General features: G+C 35.2%; 3 protein-coding genes across 3 annotated transcripts; 2 read left to right on the top strand and 1 right to left on the bottom strand.

The window, feature by feature from the left end:
- Window positions 1–5,468: 5,468 nt before the first annotated feature.
- Window positions 5,469–9,429, top strand: LOC142613833 (aquaporin PIP1-3). Its single transcript, XM_075786344.1, has 4 exons — window positions 5,469–6,135; window positions 6,252–6,547; window positions 8,868–9,008; window positions 9,106–9,429. The coding sequence occupies exons 1-4, from the start codon at window positions 5,808–5,810 to the stop codon at window positions 9,199–9,201; spliced, it is 861 nt and encodes a 286-aa protein (XP_075642459.1). The 5' UTR covers window positions 5,469–5,807; the 3' UTR covers window positions 9,202–9,429.
- Window positions 9,430–12,673: 3,244 nt separating this feature from the next.
- Window positions 12,674–16,458, top strand: LOC142613715 (short-chain dehydrogenase TIC 32, chloroplastic-like). Its single transcript, XM_075786183.1, has 8 exons — window positions 12,674–12,973; window positions 13,080–13,311; window positions 13,558–13,637; window positions 14,028–14,181; window positions 14,287–14,365; window positions 15,440–15,524; window positions 15,843–15,889; window positions 16,039–16,458. The coding sequence occupies exons 1-8, from the start codon at window positions 12,868–12,870 to the stop codon at window positions 16,201–16,203; spliced, it is 948 nt and encodes a 315-aa protein (XP_075642298.1). The 5' UTR covers window positions 12,674–12,867; the 3' UTR covers window positions 16,204–16,458.
- A 385-nt stretch (window positions 16,459–16,843) lies between these two features.
- LOC142612367 (B3 domain-containing protein At2g33720-like) lies at window positions 16,844–17,530 on the bottom strand. The gene has a single exon (XM_075784467.1). It carries the CDS (start codon window positions 17,528–17,530, stop codon window positions 16,844–16,846), a length of 687 nt encoding a protein of 228 aa, XP_075640582.1.
- Between the last annotated feature and the right edge of the window lie 776 nt (window positions 17,531–18,306).

Here is an 18,306-nt window from a genome sequence, read left to right as displayed (position 1 = left end):
CAACTCTAGCATTGGAGTTATTATTCAAATTAGAATTCTGAGCAATTCCAGGATTGGAATAAAAGTTTAAAGACTTTACCAACTCACCAATAAGTACCATAGGATCTTGTACTTGAGGCACAGGTACTTTTGGCTTATTTGCTCGCTTAGCAGCTTGCAACTTGAAACAGTTTGGACGAATGTGCCCAGACTTTCCACAAAAATAAGAAACCCATGTAGGTCTATCATGCAACATGCCCTTAGAAGAATTAGATGTCTTAGGTTTAGACTCTTGAAGATCAACCTTAATCTTCCTAGGAGGTGTAACTTCTACATGTTTGACAACCTCACTCACAGGGGGCTCAGATGAAGGAACAAAGTTTGTGGAACATGGTTCAGGCACAAAGATGCTTTCTACAAAACCTAAGCCAATTTTATCTAAAGTAGGCTTTTGAACACTCATCATGTGATCAAGTTTGGAACTAGTAGACCTATTAGTTTGTTCTCTAGCAACAGATAATTCATGTTCCAAATTCTTAATTTTATCAAACAAAAGCATGTTCTCAGTCTTCACATTATTCAAAAATTCATTAGTATTAAATAGTTTCACAAGCAAATTTTTCTTATAAAGTTCAAGAGATGCAATTTTCTTTAAGCCTAAATCAATACTCATAGCATCCTTTGCAGCAACTTTGCAAAGTTTATTATAGGTTTCTTGCAAATCTGCATCCTCAGAGAGTTCCCTATTAGAAGGGTTCTCCTTAACAGCAACACTTTCATTAACTACAGTAGTAGCAATGAAAGTAATGAAGTTTCCATCCTCATCACTACCAGAATCATTGTCAGAAATTTCATCATTAATAAGGGTTACAACCATAACCTTACCCTTACCCTTAGACCTCAAGAATGTTGGACATTCAGATTTCACATGACCATACCCTTGACAACTAAAATATTGTTAACCCATAGAATTATTAGAAGGTTGACCTACTTTTTCTTTAGGTTTCTCATTATTGTTCACTTTAGTGGGTTCATTCCTCCTAAAATTTCTAGATTCAGCATTGTTTTTACCTCTTGCCCTTCTGTTGTTGTTCCTAAGAAAGTTTCTAAAGTTCTTGCCAAGATAGGATATCTCTGTAGCAGAGAGCTCATCATCAAATCCACTTACATTAACATCATCAATAGACTTTTTACGAGCCCTACCCCCTTGTCAAGCCCAATTGCCAAAAGGCCTATAAGGACTAACTCTTATAGAGGTCCCTTGCCGACCACATGTTGTAATGCTCGTGCCGTCCAAGAGGTCCGATCTAGGAGTGCTCAAAGCAGCCTGTGGCGTGTCCTGCCGAGCATATACTTACCTACGGAATTGGTCTCGGCGCCACTATCATTTTCTCCTTCCCACCACCCGGTGTCCATTTAGATGAAACAGTATTGGACCTCTTTTCCATTACCTAAGGAACGCCCATGCTGAGCATCAAACCCAGCGGTGGAGCCAGTTGCAATGCCACTCGTTTTCTCCCACTCTCAACTAAACCCCCACTTAAGGGTAATAGTATTGGACCCCTCCCTTCACCCATCAGAAGAATAATCATGAACATTTCACTAAATTTGGCTATAAATAGACGAAGAAGAATCAATGATAAAGGTTGGCAATTTCAGAGAGAAAAAAGACTAGAGACTAAGAGCGGTGTCAGTTCCCCCCGAGGAAGAGAAGGGAGAGACAGTGGGAAAGCCTAGTACACGGGCCTGCCGGGCATAACATCACCCTTTGTAGGAAATCCAGAAGCTCACTATACAAATAGATTGTGGGCCCAAATCCCTGCGAGGCCCACGAGCCTAATTTTGGGACGCACAAACTTAAGAGCCATTTATTTGGATTTGCTAGTCTTAGGTAAATCCAACTCATAAGATTGAAGAGATCCTACAAGTTCATCAACAGAGATGGAGTCCACATCCTTGCTTTCAGTGATGACAGTTACTTTGAGTCTAAAATCTTCAGTTAAAGATCTAAGTATCTTCCTAACAATTTTAGGTTGATCATAGATTTCGCCCAAATTATAATCAAAATTAACAATATCATTAAGCTTAGCATAGAATTCATCAAAAGTTTCATCATCAGACATCCTAATGCTTTCAAATCTAGTTGTCAACTGCTGCAACTTATTGATCTCAACTGCCTTTGTGCCTTCATGCACAGTTTGGAGAATATTCCATGCAGTGTGAGCAACCTCAACATTAGAGATTCTCTTGAATTCCTCCATAGAAACAGCATTATAAATAGCATTCATAGCTTTGCTATTAAATGCAGCTGCTTCTTTCTGAGATATTTGCCACTCACTCACTGGAGCAGTGGGCTTCTCTCATCCGTATTCAACGGAGTTCCAGACTCTCTCATCAATAAATTTCAGGAATGTTTTCATCTTTACTTTCCAATAAGCATAATTATTCCCATCAAAATGAGGTGGGATCATAAGAGAGTGATCGTGTTCCATGATAACAGGGGTCAAGAATCAACTCTTAGATCAAAGGATCCAAACACAAGAGCTAATCTACTCTGATACCACTTGTTCGTTTTTAGACCCCTTAAAACACAACCAGATTAACCTAGTTAATTAGCCAAGTGATTACTTAGTCAAATTAAACAGATCTAGGTTAACACAAATATATCATATAATTGTAAAGTGCGGAAAATAAAGAACACAACGATATGATAACCCAGGAAAACCAAACCGGTAAAAAACCTGTGGAGGATTTAACCTAGCTATCCTCAAGGTAAAACAAATCCACTATGAAAGAATTGAAATTTACACAATAGCGACTTAGACCACTAACATCATATAGCTACCTCGAATAGGAAACTTACTTCCACGACCATGTGACAGCTCCGAGTCCATGAACTACTTATTTCTTGGATTCACAGCAAGTACAAACACTCTCGCTTATGTATCTTTAAGCTCTTAATGCAGCAACTGAATGATCATCAAGTTCTTGACATAATCTTGATTCTTAATAACCCTAAGTATATGTGAAGTCAAACACCTCTAGATCTCACAAGAGATTCACATACTTAGCATAAACACAACTGCAACAATCTTTAAAACGTGGCTAGGATTTTTCCCTTTTATACCTAGGGCAAAACATAAAACCCTACACGTCAAACTGGGCTTAGGCTGAGTTGGAAAAATTCTGCAGAAAAACAATCTGCACGAGTTTCGATCGATCGAGTCTAATTTTCGATCGATCGAGCCAGACAGATTTACACAATAAATCCTGCAGTGCACTTGATTCCAACTTTACACACAAACATACTTTGAGCAAGTATAAAAGCAAAACTAAACGTTTTGATCATAGTTTGCCAATATTACAAAATGAAGTTCTAATACATTTAATCCTAAAGTCTTAGAACCCAACAGCTTTAACAATATTAGGATCATCCAAAGAAAGAGCAATATCAGGATAACAATCAAAATAAACAGAACCATCATTCAAAGAAGCAATAATCATACCAAGAATGCTATCATTAAACTTTTTAAATCTAGCATCTCTTAAGCACATGAGAACAAAAGCATTAATACATTTTCTAGTTAATGGTTTAACAGTAACTTGAACAAGACCAATATGCAAATAACTAAGCTTTTAAGCAATAAAATCATTTATATCTTTTCTAGAAAACAAACAACATTTTTCATGGGTTTTAGAGATAGAAAATGTTTGTTCAACAGTTCTAACTCTATATTGGGAAAAAGCAATGTTTTCAGCCCAAGTAGTCTTGTAGACAGCCTTGGTACTGACCTTGGGGATATTCCATTTCTGGAAATCAGGGTACTCACTTTCTTCTACATTGTGATCTTCTTCATTCACAATATTAGGAGGACAAGTAGTCATGGAGCTAATAGAGGAGTTATAACACTCAATTATTATGTTTTTCTCACAATCGTTGCATTTCGTAACACATACCATAACCAACCCTATACCTCTCATGCCCTCACGCTCTCTCTAGTTTCACAGGCCTTAATGTTCGGTTCTGGGAATTCACTTTACGACTATGGTGGCGCCAACGACGGTAAGAAGGGGACACGCCAACTAAGTATCAAAGTTTCGGGTAGACACAGACGGATCACAAAGAACATAGCAACACTACTAGCGGCCAAGGAGGTGGGACAGAGGAGTGATTAAGTAAAGACAAAAACAAATATTAATAGGACAACAAAAAATTTATTAATAGAATTATAAAGACCAATAGGACATAAACTAATTGTTAGAAATATTCTAAGTAATAATAACTGAAGTTCATTTAACAACAATAATTTATATGTTTATCGTATTTTTTTTTTTAAATTTGAGATAGAAATCTAACTCTATTTTAATCTAAGTGCATATGTGTGAAACTCCCTTCTAAAGCCTTGAGCCACAGCCCTTGCTCTCTCACCCCATAAAAACTTGTACTTATGAAGTGACCATCACTCCAAGGATGCGTAGTGATGTTGTATTTAGAAATAGTAGATTATTTTCAAGATTTTATCTTAGCAATTATAATTATTATGTTCATTATATGAAGAAACAATATATCAAACGAACTTATAATTTATCTTTTATTATCTTCTTAGTACTATGGACAAATTTATTATAAAACCATGTAAAGCACAAAATTCATCTTCTACTCAAGATTTATCTTCTTATTAACCTCTTTAGAAAAAAAAATCTTGGAGCTGCCACTGTTTAATTAAACCTTACTTTTCGAAGTATAAATATACTTTAACACACTTTTAATATCAAATTTTTAACAAAGAGTTAGATAAGCTTCCCAAACTCTATATAATTTGGATAGGAGGGCAAGCATATATTTACTATTGCAAGGCTTCCTATTGGTAGGGGCTGAACTACAAGTCTGAGATTGAGGGCCGAAGCAATAACAATTATGAAAAAATAAACCTAGTTTATTACCCTTTTCATAAATTTTTATACTTTTTTTCGAAGGGCCCTTATCTCTCTTTTATTATTATGGGTTTACTAATATATGCCCTTTGGTTAGGTTTAAATTACTAAACTATTTTAAGGAACTTAAAAAAAAAAGTGATTAATTCTTAGAGTATACAACAATACAATACATTAATCAGATCCTATTATTATTATTTTGTTAGGTTTTTTATTTTCGAGGAAATATTTTGCTAGGTTATCTCTCTCTTTTTTTAATCCCCCCCCCCCCCCCCCCCTTTGCCTATTATCCGACCTTACATCATCTTAGTGCACTTTACAGTCAGAAAGTGCTGAAAACTGAAATTCACTGAGCTAGACCACATGTGATCATGGCACGTTCAGTTTCCACAAAAAATTTCACATTAAGATTAGGTACATGAATCAGGTGGCCCAGAACAGCTAATCTAGTGGACCAAAAATATTCAAAAACCCATCATAAACAAAAATTATGATAATAATAAAAAGTATATATGACACTCTGACTCTGTAGAGGATAAGAACAAAACCAAGGCACCAACCAGAACTTGTCAACATCCCTCTACTCTTTCCAGAACCCTAAAATATAGTAATATACCATCCTTAATCATGATAACTTGATAAGATTAAATATAAAAAAACCCTTTAAAAAAAAGCACAATAATTATAACTGATTACCTAGAATTTATTTATTTTTAAAGTAAAAAAAAGACAACCCATTTTTGCTTTCAGCCAAATAATAGACTTCCCATCTATAAAACCACCTGACCTTCTAAATTTCCTCTACTTGACTGCCTTTACTTGAGTGTGTTCTGAGAGAAAAAAAATATCATCTTTTTGAGCTAAGAGAAACAGAGAGAGCGAGAGAGTGAACTATGGAGGGCAAGGAAGAAGATGTTAAGGTTGGAGCAAACAAGTACTCAGAGAGGCAACCCTTGGGCACATCGGCTCAGACAGACAAGGACTACAAAGAGCCACCCCCAGCTCCTTTGTTTGAGCCAGGGGAGCTTTCCTCATGGTCCTTCTACAGGGCTGGGATTGCTGAGTTCATAGCCACCTTTCTGTTCCTCTACATCACCATCTTAACTGTGATGGGTTATAACAAGTCCACAAACAAGTGTGCAACTGTGGGTATCCAAGGAATTGCTTGGGCCTTTGGTGGTATGATCTTTGCACTTGTTTACTGCACTGCTGGTATCTCAGGTTAGCTAACTTTCTTTAAAAATAAAAATAAAAACTTCCTTTTTTTGTTATTCTTGCTCTCTTTTTTATACCTTTGTGTACTGATCAAATATATGTGTATATATTGTTTACAATAGGTGGACACATAAACCCAGCTGTGACCTTTGGGCTCCTTTTGGCAAGGAAGCTATCCCTTACAAGAGCAGTGTTTTACATAATCATGCAGTGCCTTGGAGCTATCTGTGGAGCTGGGGTTGTGAAGGGTTTTGGACCAACCTTTTATGAGAGCAATGGTGGTGGAGCCAACGTTGTGAACCATGGCTACACCAAGGGTGATGGCCTTGGTGCTGAGATTGTTGGCACTTTTGTCCTTGTCTACACTGTCTTCTCTGCTACTGATGCCAAGAGAAACGCCAGAGACTCTCACGTCCCTGTATGTATTATTATTTCTCTCATTCTTTCTTTCTTTCTTAATTTTCACTTTACTATTTTTTTTATATATATATAAATAATTTCTCCATGGGATTATTTTTCATGGCCCTTGCAAGTGATTTTCTGAGTTGATTTTGCATGGACTAATTAGCTTGACTGCTTTGCTAGTTCTTTTGGTCTCCTCTTTGTGCTATTTATTACTTTACTAGCCGTTTTTACAAAGTAATGTTTTTTTTTTTTTATTGTTTTCCTCTTGGTTTTTTGCTTGCAAATTTTGGTCTATGGTTCCTTTGTATTTATCTTAAAAGTGGGGTTTCCGCCAGGTTATATTTGGAACTCTTGGAGAAAGTTGATTCCTTTACTTGTTGGTTTGTTTTCCAAAACAAAAGAAGTGTTTTTTTTTTCTTTTTTTTTTACAAAGTAAAATCGACTGTTATAAATTTGCAAAGCTGGTTGGTACCGGTAGGTGTAGGGTATTTTCTTTATAATTTATTTATTTTTATGCTTTTTATGGTTAGATTTATACTGTTAAGTTCTTGCATGTGCCATTGATTTGTGTGTCCTCCGTGTAAGAGAGAGGGAGAGGGAGTTGTGGGGGTGCTTTTTGGGTGCCGTGACCAAGTGTATATTTGTAAAATTTAAATAGGAAATAAAAAGTTAAACTTGTTGCCCAACACTGTTTTATACAAATCCTAAAAAAAGCAACTGAAATCGTTATTTGAAGTTACAATTTTAGTTATTTTTTGAGTATGTGTAAAGTAGTTTTTTTTATTAACAAAAAGGGGGGGAGGGGGGGGGGGGGCTTACCGATGGTCAATCCTATCAGGGCATGATCGTAGTAGCACCCTACCTGTTAGATTCGGGATTCTGCTGAATGTAGGGACCATAGTGAACCATAGCTTCCCAACCTCACGAGAGATACTAGTGAACCTCGAGTTGTTGAGGGAGGAAACTCAAGTGAGTCTATATTCGGACTCAAACTTTGAACCACACACTCAATGCATCTTGTGTATCACCCAAGACCACTAGACCACACCTCTTGGTAGTTAGTATCTGTAGTTAGTATCTGTAAAATAAGTGGCACTTCATATTTATAAAATTTAATAAATGTATCTTAATTAGGATCTACTTCATATCTATTGAATCTATTCCATGGAGAAAGATCCTGGTGTGACCCACCACCACATACAAAGGTAGCGTAACACAAATTGTCATGGATTCCTTGGGGTTTCTCTTGCTCTTATCCTCTGGTTCCCTCCCACTTTAGACTAGAAAATTATTGGCATCAATTGTCAACTACAAGTGACCATCTTAATCCATTAACCATTATCTACCATATCTACCATGGATTACTTTGCGGGTGTTACCCGCAAATAAACAACATCTACCTTGTACAATCTAGTGGGGTTGGCCGAGTGGTTGGGCACTCGGTCTCAAAGTGGCTGACTTGAGTTTGACTTGAGTTTGACTAGGAGCTCCCTAGTTCAAGTCCGAGCACTACACTTTGAAAAAACTCTTTGGATCAGCGATTTATCCCGCTATGGGCCCGTACGTCACGAACAGTGATTAATCTTTAATTGAAAGTTTTGAGGAAACATTATGGGAAACCAAAAAAAAAAAGACATCTACCTTATATCAAAATGATTCATGGTAGTAGATTTTGATGGATTCGTTGATGTGTCCCAATCAGTATCTATTGTATACAAAATCAGCTTGGTTTGAGCATTTAACCAGAACAAAATTTACAACAATTTTACAACAAAACTCAATCTTTTCCTATTAAAATATACTATCTTATTGGGAAAAAAAAGTTACAGGAAAATTGACGTGTCACAAGGCCAACGATGTGTTCGAATTCTTGTTCATGCTGATGTGGCATGAATTTTAGAGCAATCTTGACACTATGTTATTTTCCTAGCTTTGGTAGTACCTAATTTTTGCCACATCAGTCGGGAAAAAAGATTGGCATTTCACTAATACAATCCAGTATGCAAATGTTCAGTCAGATTGTGTTTTATCTCATGAATTCATATATTACTTTTATTTTTTAAAAGAAAACAAAGAAGTAATTAAGTCTTACCAGTTACGATGTTCAAATGATTAAATCAAGTCTCTTTTTTTCCTACTTGAAGTGCAATGTTATGACCCCATTTACTTCCCCTACAAATTACATGTTGTGACAAACATCAATTGACTTGATAGTAAGCTAAGATATATGAAAAGCGCAATGTTAAAAATGTGAAAGTAGAAATCAATTGACTGGATAAGTAATTTATGCATAAAACACAATGTTCTAACCTAGTGTATTATCATTTTTGCAGATTTTGGCTCCACTTCCCATTGGGTTTGCTGTGTTCTTGGTTCACTTGGCTACTATCCCCATTACAGGAACTGGTATTAACCCTGCCAGAAGTCTTGGAGCTGCCATTATCTTCAACAAAGACCATGCATGGGATGACCAGGTAAGCCTTAATATATAAATCATATATAACCCATCATCTTATTGACTCTTTGACAAGAGGTTAAGATTAACAATATATCTCCCTTTGATTAAAACAGTGGATCTTCTGGGTTGGACCCTTCATTGGTGCTGCTCTAGCTGCTGTGTACCACCAGATAGTTATCAGAGCTATTCCTTTCAAGGCCAGGGATTAAGTTTCTTCCCACTTTGAAGCTTCTCCTCACACCATCTCTTTTTATTTTTATTTTCTTCTACTCTTTTCTTTGATGTGCATTTTTCTCTCTCCCCTTAATGTGCATTTGGTGTTAATGTATTAATTGTGTGTAAATTATGCTGTATTAAGTTTGCGAAGAATTGTTTCTCAAAAAAAAAAAGTTTGTGAAGAATTCTTTAATGTTTATGCAACATTACATAATTTGCTACTTTGGTTGCTGTAATATACATTATGTTTTGTTCTTTCTCATTTTATTTTTTGAAAATCCAGTCAAATTTTATAATGAAACTGACTAAGAAGGAAATACCACGAAATACAAGAGGAACTACATCAGAGGCCTTCTTATAACTCAGCAAGATACTTGAAATCAAATCAGCTCTTCATGGGCATAATTTCTTCTTAAACCCATTTATTTTCTTTTGCATCTATTAGAGCACTTACTGTAGCATCCTCCGGAATATTCTGTTAGTCTTAGAACATGAAAAGCAAGCAAAGTTTTTGGATTAACCAAGAAACAAGGTGGTCAAAAGGGCTTTGTCCTATCATAGAAGGGACTCCTGCATCTTATGGGTACAGATTGGTTACCCAATACTTGAATTAAAATCTCTCCCCCCATATCTGGACCATTTTATTTTAAGCAAAAAAGAATGAGAATACTTTGTAAGTTGCAAGGATTGAAACCTTTTTTTTTTTTTTTTTGAAGGGAAGTATATATATTTTGGAAACAGTCCAGATAAAGTAAACAAAATTTGAATGAGTCTGAAATTTCATGTGATTCATGAGATTTCGGATTTATTGTCTTCTTGTTAATACTTTGACAGAATACTCAGGAGTTTTCAAAGGATTTTTTTGAGTAATTAAATTTTTTGCCTTCGCTGAAATGTTGTAAGTGAAAGGTGTGCCATACTCCCTCATCGAAAGGGACACCTTGCCGAGTGCCCACTCAGGTGATGACCAATATAATGAATAAGGCATGGAATGATCAAAGAGATTCGTTTTGATGCAAAGGGCATCTCCATCCCCCACATAGGATAGTGGGTGAGTTCCTTTAATATATATGAATAAGATTACCAAGAAAAAGACTTTAATGATCATGCTTGCTAGTCAATTTCATAATGCATATATTCTTTATTTAGTTTTCTTCTTCTTGAAAATTAAGCTACACTACACAAGAAAGATCCTTAAGTCTTAACCCCAATCCCCCCCCCCCCCCCCAAAAAAAAGTTTTTAAAGGCTAAAATGATAATAGAAAAAGTAACAAAATATTCCAAAATTTAAAAATATTTCCTTGACTAATCCCTAACCATCATTAGTGATTTTTTTTTTTTTTTTTTTGTTATTGTTCCTTTGTCACCAAACCGTGGTTAGGGTTTGGTCAAGAAAATCTTTTTAAATTTGAGATATTCTTTTACTATTATTAATAGAATGACTAAAATCTATTGATTTTCTAAAATCTCAAGAAAGGGATGTGTGATTTTTCTAAAAGTTTGGAGTAAAGTGTTGTTATTTCAAATCTCAAGAGAGGGGAGTATGATTTACGCCCACAAAAAAAAAAAAAAAAAGATTTTGACAAAAATCTAGAGATGTTGGAGGTTCTCTTTGCAAACCTAGAATATCATCCCAGCTCCCACCCCACCCCTATTTGTGGACATTTTTTTTCCCCTTTTTACCATATGTTGAGATACAACATTTAATTGTTGAGATGCCTAGTAGTAATTGGTACATAATAAAAATAGTGTTAATAATATATCCAGTTAAAAGTGATATTATTCCAATCATGATATACGTACCATATCAACAATTATAAAAGAATATCATTACCTGTCATTACTTTTACCTTCAAAATTTATCATTTAGCATGAAATCTAAAAATAGTATATGTATACTGAATTTATAAACTATAAAAACGTCCAATTTTTGGTTGGTTTGAAGAGCTCTGATAAAAAAAAAAAAAGGTTTTTTTTTTTTTCAATAGCCACGGTATATAGAGGTTGGCTCACGAAGACTAAATTACCGTAAGAAAAAAAAAGACAAATAATATTATAAAAAAGAATTACTTTTTTTAATAAATATTATGAATAAGAATTAATTCATTAATCACTAAGTTGTGGGCCATTCACTGATTGAAACTTCTTACCTCAATAATAGTTTCTTCCTCTATTCCAACGAATAAATAGCACCAATGATTTCAAATTCATAATCGACTTTAGCCTCTCTTCTTTTTGAAACTTTGGTGCAAAGATGCCTGTTTAAATAAGAGTTTTAATAAAAATCACTGACAACAACTGAACCGTTATCTTTAGCACCAAAAACAAAAAAAGGTTATTTTGTTTTTATTTTGGGCCAGAGATGTCTAACTCAAAACCCATTGCCAAAATTGGACACCAGGCCCAAAATATGAAAATATGCTCTATCAAAATATATCAACATATCAACAACTACAATGAGGCTTTTTTCAAAGTGGACGGAGAAGTTTTTTCTTTTTTTAATCAAAATTTTGGATAAGTTTATTTTAAAAACATAGATTAGCAGTAGAGTATCCTATTTTGCAAGTATTTTAAGTGAAATTAGAGATATATTTTTACCAGGTTGTCTCTAAGTTTTTTTCTTACTTAACGTAAGGTTTAAGGGTCTTTTTAAACCATATAAAAGTCTAATTCCAAAAGGAGAATCCTTTTATATATAGTATAGATAAAAATAAAGTTGAAGTTAATTCAATTGATAAATCCTCAAAAATTGGAAAATTTTTAAGTTTAAAAAAAAAAAAAAAAAACAAGAAGGTAAATTCTCTTGTCGTTAAACGAAAATTTTGAGATCAAATTCTGTCAATACTAAAATTAATTAGTGCCTTGGTTGGTTTGAGGGACAAAAAGTAATCATAAAAAAAAAAATTTAAAATTATAGACAACTCAATCTTTTAACTTCGACTTCTCGGTTTCTTTTTCCCTTCCATTGGAAAAAATATTTTAGAAAAAAAGAAGACAATTATAATTTTAGTAGTTGAGGAATTAAAAACTGAATATAAGGGAAGAATATGCAATTGAATATAGTATGGGCGTGGACTTGGGCTTTGGGGTTGACCAAGGTTCTTAAAGATCTTTTAGCAATTTGAGGGGGCTTGATCTTGAACATGACGTTTTAGCTAAAAAATACCACAGGACCCATCCTAGCCGTTGAATTAATATCACATCATCACCCATATCCAACAATGTGAAGATAGTGGAATATAATGCAGGTGGGTCATCCTAGCACTACATCCTATAGTCAGCCCACTTATGATTATGGACCTTGTTAGGCCGAAAGTAAACCCAATCCGAAATTAGTAAAACCATTTTCTTTATTGTAGTACTAACCTCATCACAAGCGGTTGTGTAAGGATATTTTAATACACAAAATAATGATCATACGCGATTGTATGAAAATATTTTAGTACATAAAATGATGGGGTGTGCGAAGATATTTTAGTAATGAAATCGAAGTAGGAATCCTGTTATTAGTTTTTTTTTTTTGTTGAGAAAAACCTGTTATTAGTATTTTACAACCCGAATGATGCTGGACCTGGTCATGACTATATGAGTAGTGTGGACTACAGAGAGAGAGGGGGGGAGTTTGTGAGTTTGTCTGTTTGTTTTTGGCAAAGCAAAAGATGTGGATTTTTAGCTGGAAAGGGCCATCTGGGTTCTCAGCCTCTTCCACAGCTGAGGAAGTGACCAAAGGAATTGATGGAACTGGTCTTACTGCTATTGTCACAGGTCTTTTTCTTTTTAATTTTTCATGATCTGGGTGTTCTTTGATTTGCCTTTATTCTAATTCAGCACATTTTAACATATTTCAGTTCACACATTGATTTGAATTCAGGAGCATCAAGTGGTCTTGGTGCAGAGACAACACGTGTTCTTTCGTTGCGTGGTGTCCATGTTATTATGGCTGTAAGGAACACTGATGCTGGTAAGAATGTCAAAGAACAAATACTGAAGGAAAACCCCAATGCTAAAATTGATGTCATGGAGTTAGATCTTACCTCAATGGGATCCGTAAGGAAATTTGCATCAGATTATAATGCTTCAGGTCTTCCACTGAATCTCCTCATGTAAGCACACTAAGCTGGAGCTATTGTAACCATGCAATCGTGTGTGCTGCATGCTTGCATAAATTTTTTTTTATCATAGTTGTTTTGCTTATTCCCTCTTTGTTGTGGTCTTTCATTTTACTTGCTAAAATGGAAATCCCTGCTCCCTATAAGATTTGAAAAGAAAAAATCATGTTTGAGTCCTGTGTTTAGATTAAATAGCTCATTGGTAAGGAGTGATATAATTGTCTATTGTTTGTTTGAAAGTAACAATGCAGGGGTGATGGCAACTCCATTCAAGCTTTCCCAGGACAACATAGAACTGCAGTTTGCAACCAACCATATAGGTATGTTACTCATAAGTTCCATTGATCTGTCTTTAAGCGGGCAATAATCTGTTTCATAGCGAGTAGGGTTGACAATTTCAGAACAAGGGGGAAATTTTAGTCACAGAATTTTCCCTTCTTCATTTATTATTTTCGGTTTAATTTTCAAATCAGAAATAAAGCTAGCTTGTCCTAAGATCCAAAAAGCTATTTCTATTAGTTGGGTTATTCCTTTAAATTATCAATAGGATTCAACACTTGTCTTTTGTAAATAAAGAAAAAATTGTTGTAAAACTTAAAATATGCACTCTCAACTGCATCTTTGTAGAAAGATTTTCTGGAAGGTATACTTTCTATTTACCCTTCATACGAGTGGAATGGAGTGCTTGAGGTTTCAATACCATTTCTCAGGTCATTTTCTTCTGACAAACCATCTATTGGAGACCATGAAAAAAACGGCTCGTGACAGCAACAAGGAGGGAAGAATTGTTAATTTATCATCGATGGCTCATAAATATGCGTATCGTGAAGGGATTCGTTTTGATAAGATCAATGATGAATCAGGGTAAAAGTTTTACTGGATAATTTGATGACTCTTGTCTCCTACTAATTTATGTTTTAGGGATTGAGGTGCTCATAAATAGCTTATATTTTACTTTATAATTAACAGATACAACAGTATAAGTGCATATGGACAATCAAAGCTCGCCAACATTTTGCATGCTAATGAGCTTGCAAGGCGCTTGAAGGTACTCGGTGCTTAAAAGCCATCAACTATAAAATAGTCTAGGCTTGCACAAAATTTGTTCAATCCCTGGTTTAGCTGACAACGAAATGCTTATGCAAGCCACACACTGTTCATGTTTATTGTCAAAAAAAAAATAGATTGCTTCCAATGACTGTAGATATGTCACTATAGATGGTTGGGAGTAAACTGAATTATTTTCTTTAAAGACATGTCTGCTTCCAGGTGAGGTGATGCATAAGTGGTGCACAAGAAATCATCTGAAGATTTAATAATACTGAAGATTAAAATTTTCATTTGTTTGCATCATGATCAATGATTACACTTTCAAAAGTATAGCAGTAGAGGTAAACAAGATTAAGTGTTGAAAATATTCTTACCCAGCAGCTAACACTAAACTTCTCTCTTATGCAGTCTTTTATACTTTCTTTTTGACTTAATTGATTGGTCACTTCATTTAAGATTATTAGTAAGTCAATTGAAAACATCCTTTGTATAGCACAATGTTATATATTTGAATTCTCTCTATTTTTGAATAAAACTATTTTATTTAATAAAAAGTTTGTAGTATGATGTTATGTCTTTATTAGTAGAAACAGTGAATTGTTAGCTTAGTCTATAAGTGATAAGAGTGTTGTACTTTGTGACTCTGGCCTGGCATAGAATCTTCAGTATGCATGAATCACCTAGGCATAACTTTTTTTTGATAAATATCACCTAGGCATAACTAAAATAACTAAAACAATCCATTTAATAAAATGATTTTAATAGGTCCACATAGATGATAAGTAATAACTTTCTATGGTGTGTGACTGGGACTTGATTTAGTGGAAAACTATAAATTATTATTATTTTGGGTAGCATCCGAAATAAATTCTGGAGCCACTTGAGTTCCTCTTTGCTGATAGCTGCTGGTTGAATTAAGGTCAATTTATTTTCCTTCAGGGCAGGAATGGTAATAACAGTCATTTAAAGTTCTTTTAACCAGTCTTTCAGTTCATAATTCCATGCTAGTCATATTGTCATGTGAGGCGGAATATAATTTGCAATTGTTGGTTTTTTTTCCTCTTTTAAACAGGAAGAAGGGGTAGACATAACTGCTAATTCCCTTCATCCAGGAATGATTGCTACAAATCTTCTGCGTTACCACAGTTTCATGAATGGTAAACTTCTGAGCCATTTGACTTATATTTAATTATATGTCTAGATATGTAATTTCATATCAACACTAAGTGAATTCCTGGTAGTCCTATACTCTTCTAGAATCAGGTTTCAGGTATTCTACTTTGTACCTGCACAAAATCTGTATTAATATGCTTGTGTCACACATCTAGTTGTGGAACTTTGTGGGCTCTTTTTGGTTATTAATTATAAGGATGACATCTAAGTTATCCACCGTATCACCAGGAAACAACCCTCTTCATGATGTATTTGATTAATCTTTTTCACCATGATAATTTTATTGTATTCGCTCGTTGCAGTTCTTACTCATGCGCTTGGTAAATTTATGCTGAAAAATGTTCAACAGGTATGTATCATGGTATATAATTCATATGTGCTACTACTGTGAGTGTACCTGCAACTCATATCAAAATCCACTTAAGCAGCTTCACTTGAATTCAGATGCCCCTTGCAGTATGGTTGCTAATTGAATTCATTTGCATATGGTTGCTGCAGGGAGCCGCAACTCAATGCTATGTGGCATTGCATCCACAAGTTAAAGGAATAAATGGTGAATATTTCGCAGATAGTAATAAAGCAGAAGCAAGCGCTCTCTCGCAAGATGCAGAATTGGCAAGGAAATTATGGGACTTCAGCTTCAACATGACCAATCAAAACTAGTTGGGATATTTAAGCTGTTGTTAATTTGTTGGCTTACTCTGTCGTTATATAAAATTAAAACATATAGAAAATAATCAAGTTGAACTAGAAGTTCACAGTTGTACAATTTTCATGTTCTAAAAACAGTTTGAATAGAAGCTAAAGCACAAGACCTTGTAAAAAGCTGTGTTCATTGACATTTCTTCTTAAAAAGAAGAAGAGTTGATTGAGGGACCGATTCGTTTTCACTTTCTTAATCATGTGAATTTTCACAAATCAAAGTAATGAGTCTTGACATGCAAATATGTTGCTTTATACATTATATATAGCGCTGTAGTAGAAGAGGCCACATCAATTCCGTTCAATTAAAGAGGCCAAATCAGCCTGAACAATAGGAAGAATGTCTAGTGACATATCTTTCATCTAAACAAGCAATTATTGACACTATTTGGAATAAGGAAAGCAATGAGAGAAACAAAAACGAAAAAACAAAACAAAAAAGATATCTTCAATTAATGAAACATTACATTGGGGATAACAAAGATTGGCCAAAAAATTAAGGAAAGAAAAAGATTAATCTAATAGGAGTATGTTTTCTCCTGGCAAGATTAATTTACATAAAAGATCATGTAGGCCTAAAAACTATGAAAGGGCAGACTAATTAATACATCTGATGATGAGGAGCCCTTTGCAGAACACAAAAATTGAACTTTGAATGGCATGGATCCCAGTAAAGCCCAGTGATATCTCCTACCTTCAATTCCCTCCTAGCCACAAAATTCTCGTGCCATTTTCCATTAAAAACATAGCTCTTAGATGAAGGCCACTTCTTGAAAACCAACTCATAATCGGAGTTTGAATCTTGATCGAAAACTGTTACTCTCAATCCGTTACTCTCGATCTTTGTAACCGAGTCTGTATCAAAGAATGGCAGAATATGATGGCGGACAAGACTTTGTTGCACCAAGAGCCGGCTCAAACTACCAATATCACTCGCCGTGAGCTTCTTAATGATTGTCCAGGGAGAAACAGTAGTGCTCAGCATCATGGACGTACTGATCTCTTCTAATGTGTTGGAGGCCACTATGGAATTGTGAGAGATGGAAGTAGGAGGAGTAGTATATTGATCTTTTTGCATGGTTTTTCTCTTATTATTGGAAGAAAACCATGATTCATCAAACAGCGTCAGTGCTGTTGAAACCTCTTCTTTTTCTTGGCTAGTAGCCTTGCACTTGTTGGCGTTGAGTTTGGTGTGAATGCGAAACACACAAGAAAGCGCTAAGTCGGTGGAAACTAGGGTGTTTTGGCTTTCGAGGGTTTGTAGCAGATTCTGAGTGATGGCTACCATGGCTTGTTCTTTGTTGTACCTGTTGGCGTGAAACCCAAACCCAGAATAAAGCGCTAAGTTGGTGGAAATTTGGCTGTTTTGGTTTTGAAGGGTTTGTAGTAGATTTTGCGTGATGGGTATCATGGCTGCTTCTTCTTCTAAAGGTCTTGGGTTTAGAGAAAAAACCCAATGAATGAATGAAAGAAAGATGATACAAATAGCTGGAGGAGATAGAAGAAAATCAAAACAGAAAACTGAGTGTTCTTAATCGGTGTGTTGGGTACAGAGGAAAAAAAAAAGGGAATGATTATATATAGAGAAATAGAACTCTAATCCCAACTCAGAGTCGGACTCAGACTTGGAATACAATATTAGAGCCAAGACCTGGTGATAATTTTGTAGCAAGTAAAGTACTTTCTTTTTCCCAATCACTCCTAGAGTCGGTTTATTTTTTATTTTATTTCTACGTAAATCTTGTTTTGAGAAAGTAATCCGAATTGCAAAACACAACCAACCTCAACCTTCGTTTCTCAACAATTAATCCCAATTCCAAAACCAAAACCAACTAGGAATTGGAGTTTTCGACCGTTATTAGACCCCAAATCTTTTTTTTTTTTTTAGTGTCAATATCCACCGCCTTAGAGCTTAGAGAAACGACAACGTAATGCGCCTGCACTGTGGGGCGTAGTACGGTGCCGTTCTGTGCAAGGAGAGACTGGGTTGGGAATTTTGTGGGCCTAGGCCCGCGGCCTAAGTTCAATGGTGGACCATTGGTTTTGGGCTGAAAATATAGTTAT

Source organism: Castanea sativa, chromosome 10 (genome assembly GCF_040712315.1).
Source record: "Castanea sativa cultivar Marrone di Chiusa Pesio chromosome 10, ASM4071231v1".
Lineage (NCBI taxonomy): Eukaryota > Viridiplantae > Streptophyta > Magnoliopsida > Fagales > Fagaceae > Castanea > Castanea sativa.
Note: the sequence above shows the minus strand (reverse complement) of the source record. Positions and strands in the feature narration are given on the sequence as shown.

Bases quoted from the DNA above. Each gene is read 5' to 3' on its own strand.
- LOC142613833 (XM_075786344.1), top strand. From the start codon at position 5,808: ATGGAGGGCAAGGAAGAAGATGTTAAGGTTGGAGCAAACAAGTACTCA. The intron at 6,548-8,867 runs GTATGTATTATT...TCATTTTTGCAG, and splicing joins CCAGAGACTCTCACGTCCCT to ATTTTGGCTCCACTTCCCAT. The intron at 9,009-9,105 runs GTAAGCCTTAAT...TGATTAAAACAG, and splicing joins ACCATGCATGGGATGACCAG to TGGATCTTCTGGGTTGGACC.
- LOC142613715 (XM_075786183.1), top strand. From the start codon at position 12,868: ATGTGGATTTTTAGCTGGAAAGGGCCATCTGGGTTCTCAGCCTCTTCC. The intron at 14,366-15,439 runs GTACTCGGTGCT...TCTTTTAAACAG, and splicing joins AGCTTGCAAGGCGCTTGAAG to GAAGAAGGGGTAGACATAAC. The intron at 15,525-15,842 runs GTAAACTTCTGA...CGCTCGTTGCAG, and splicing joins TTACCACAGTTTCATGAATG to TTCTTACTCATGCGCTTGGT.
- LOC142612367 (XM_075784467.1), bottom strand. From the start codon at position 17,530: ATGGTAGCCATCACTCAGAATCTGCTACAAACCCTCGAAAGCCAAAAC.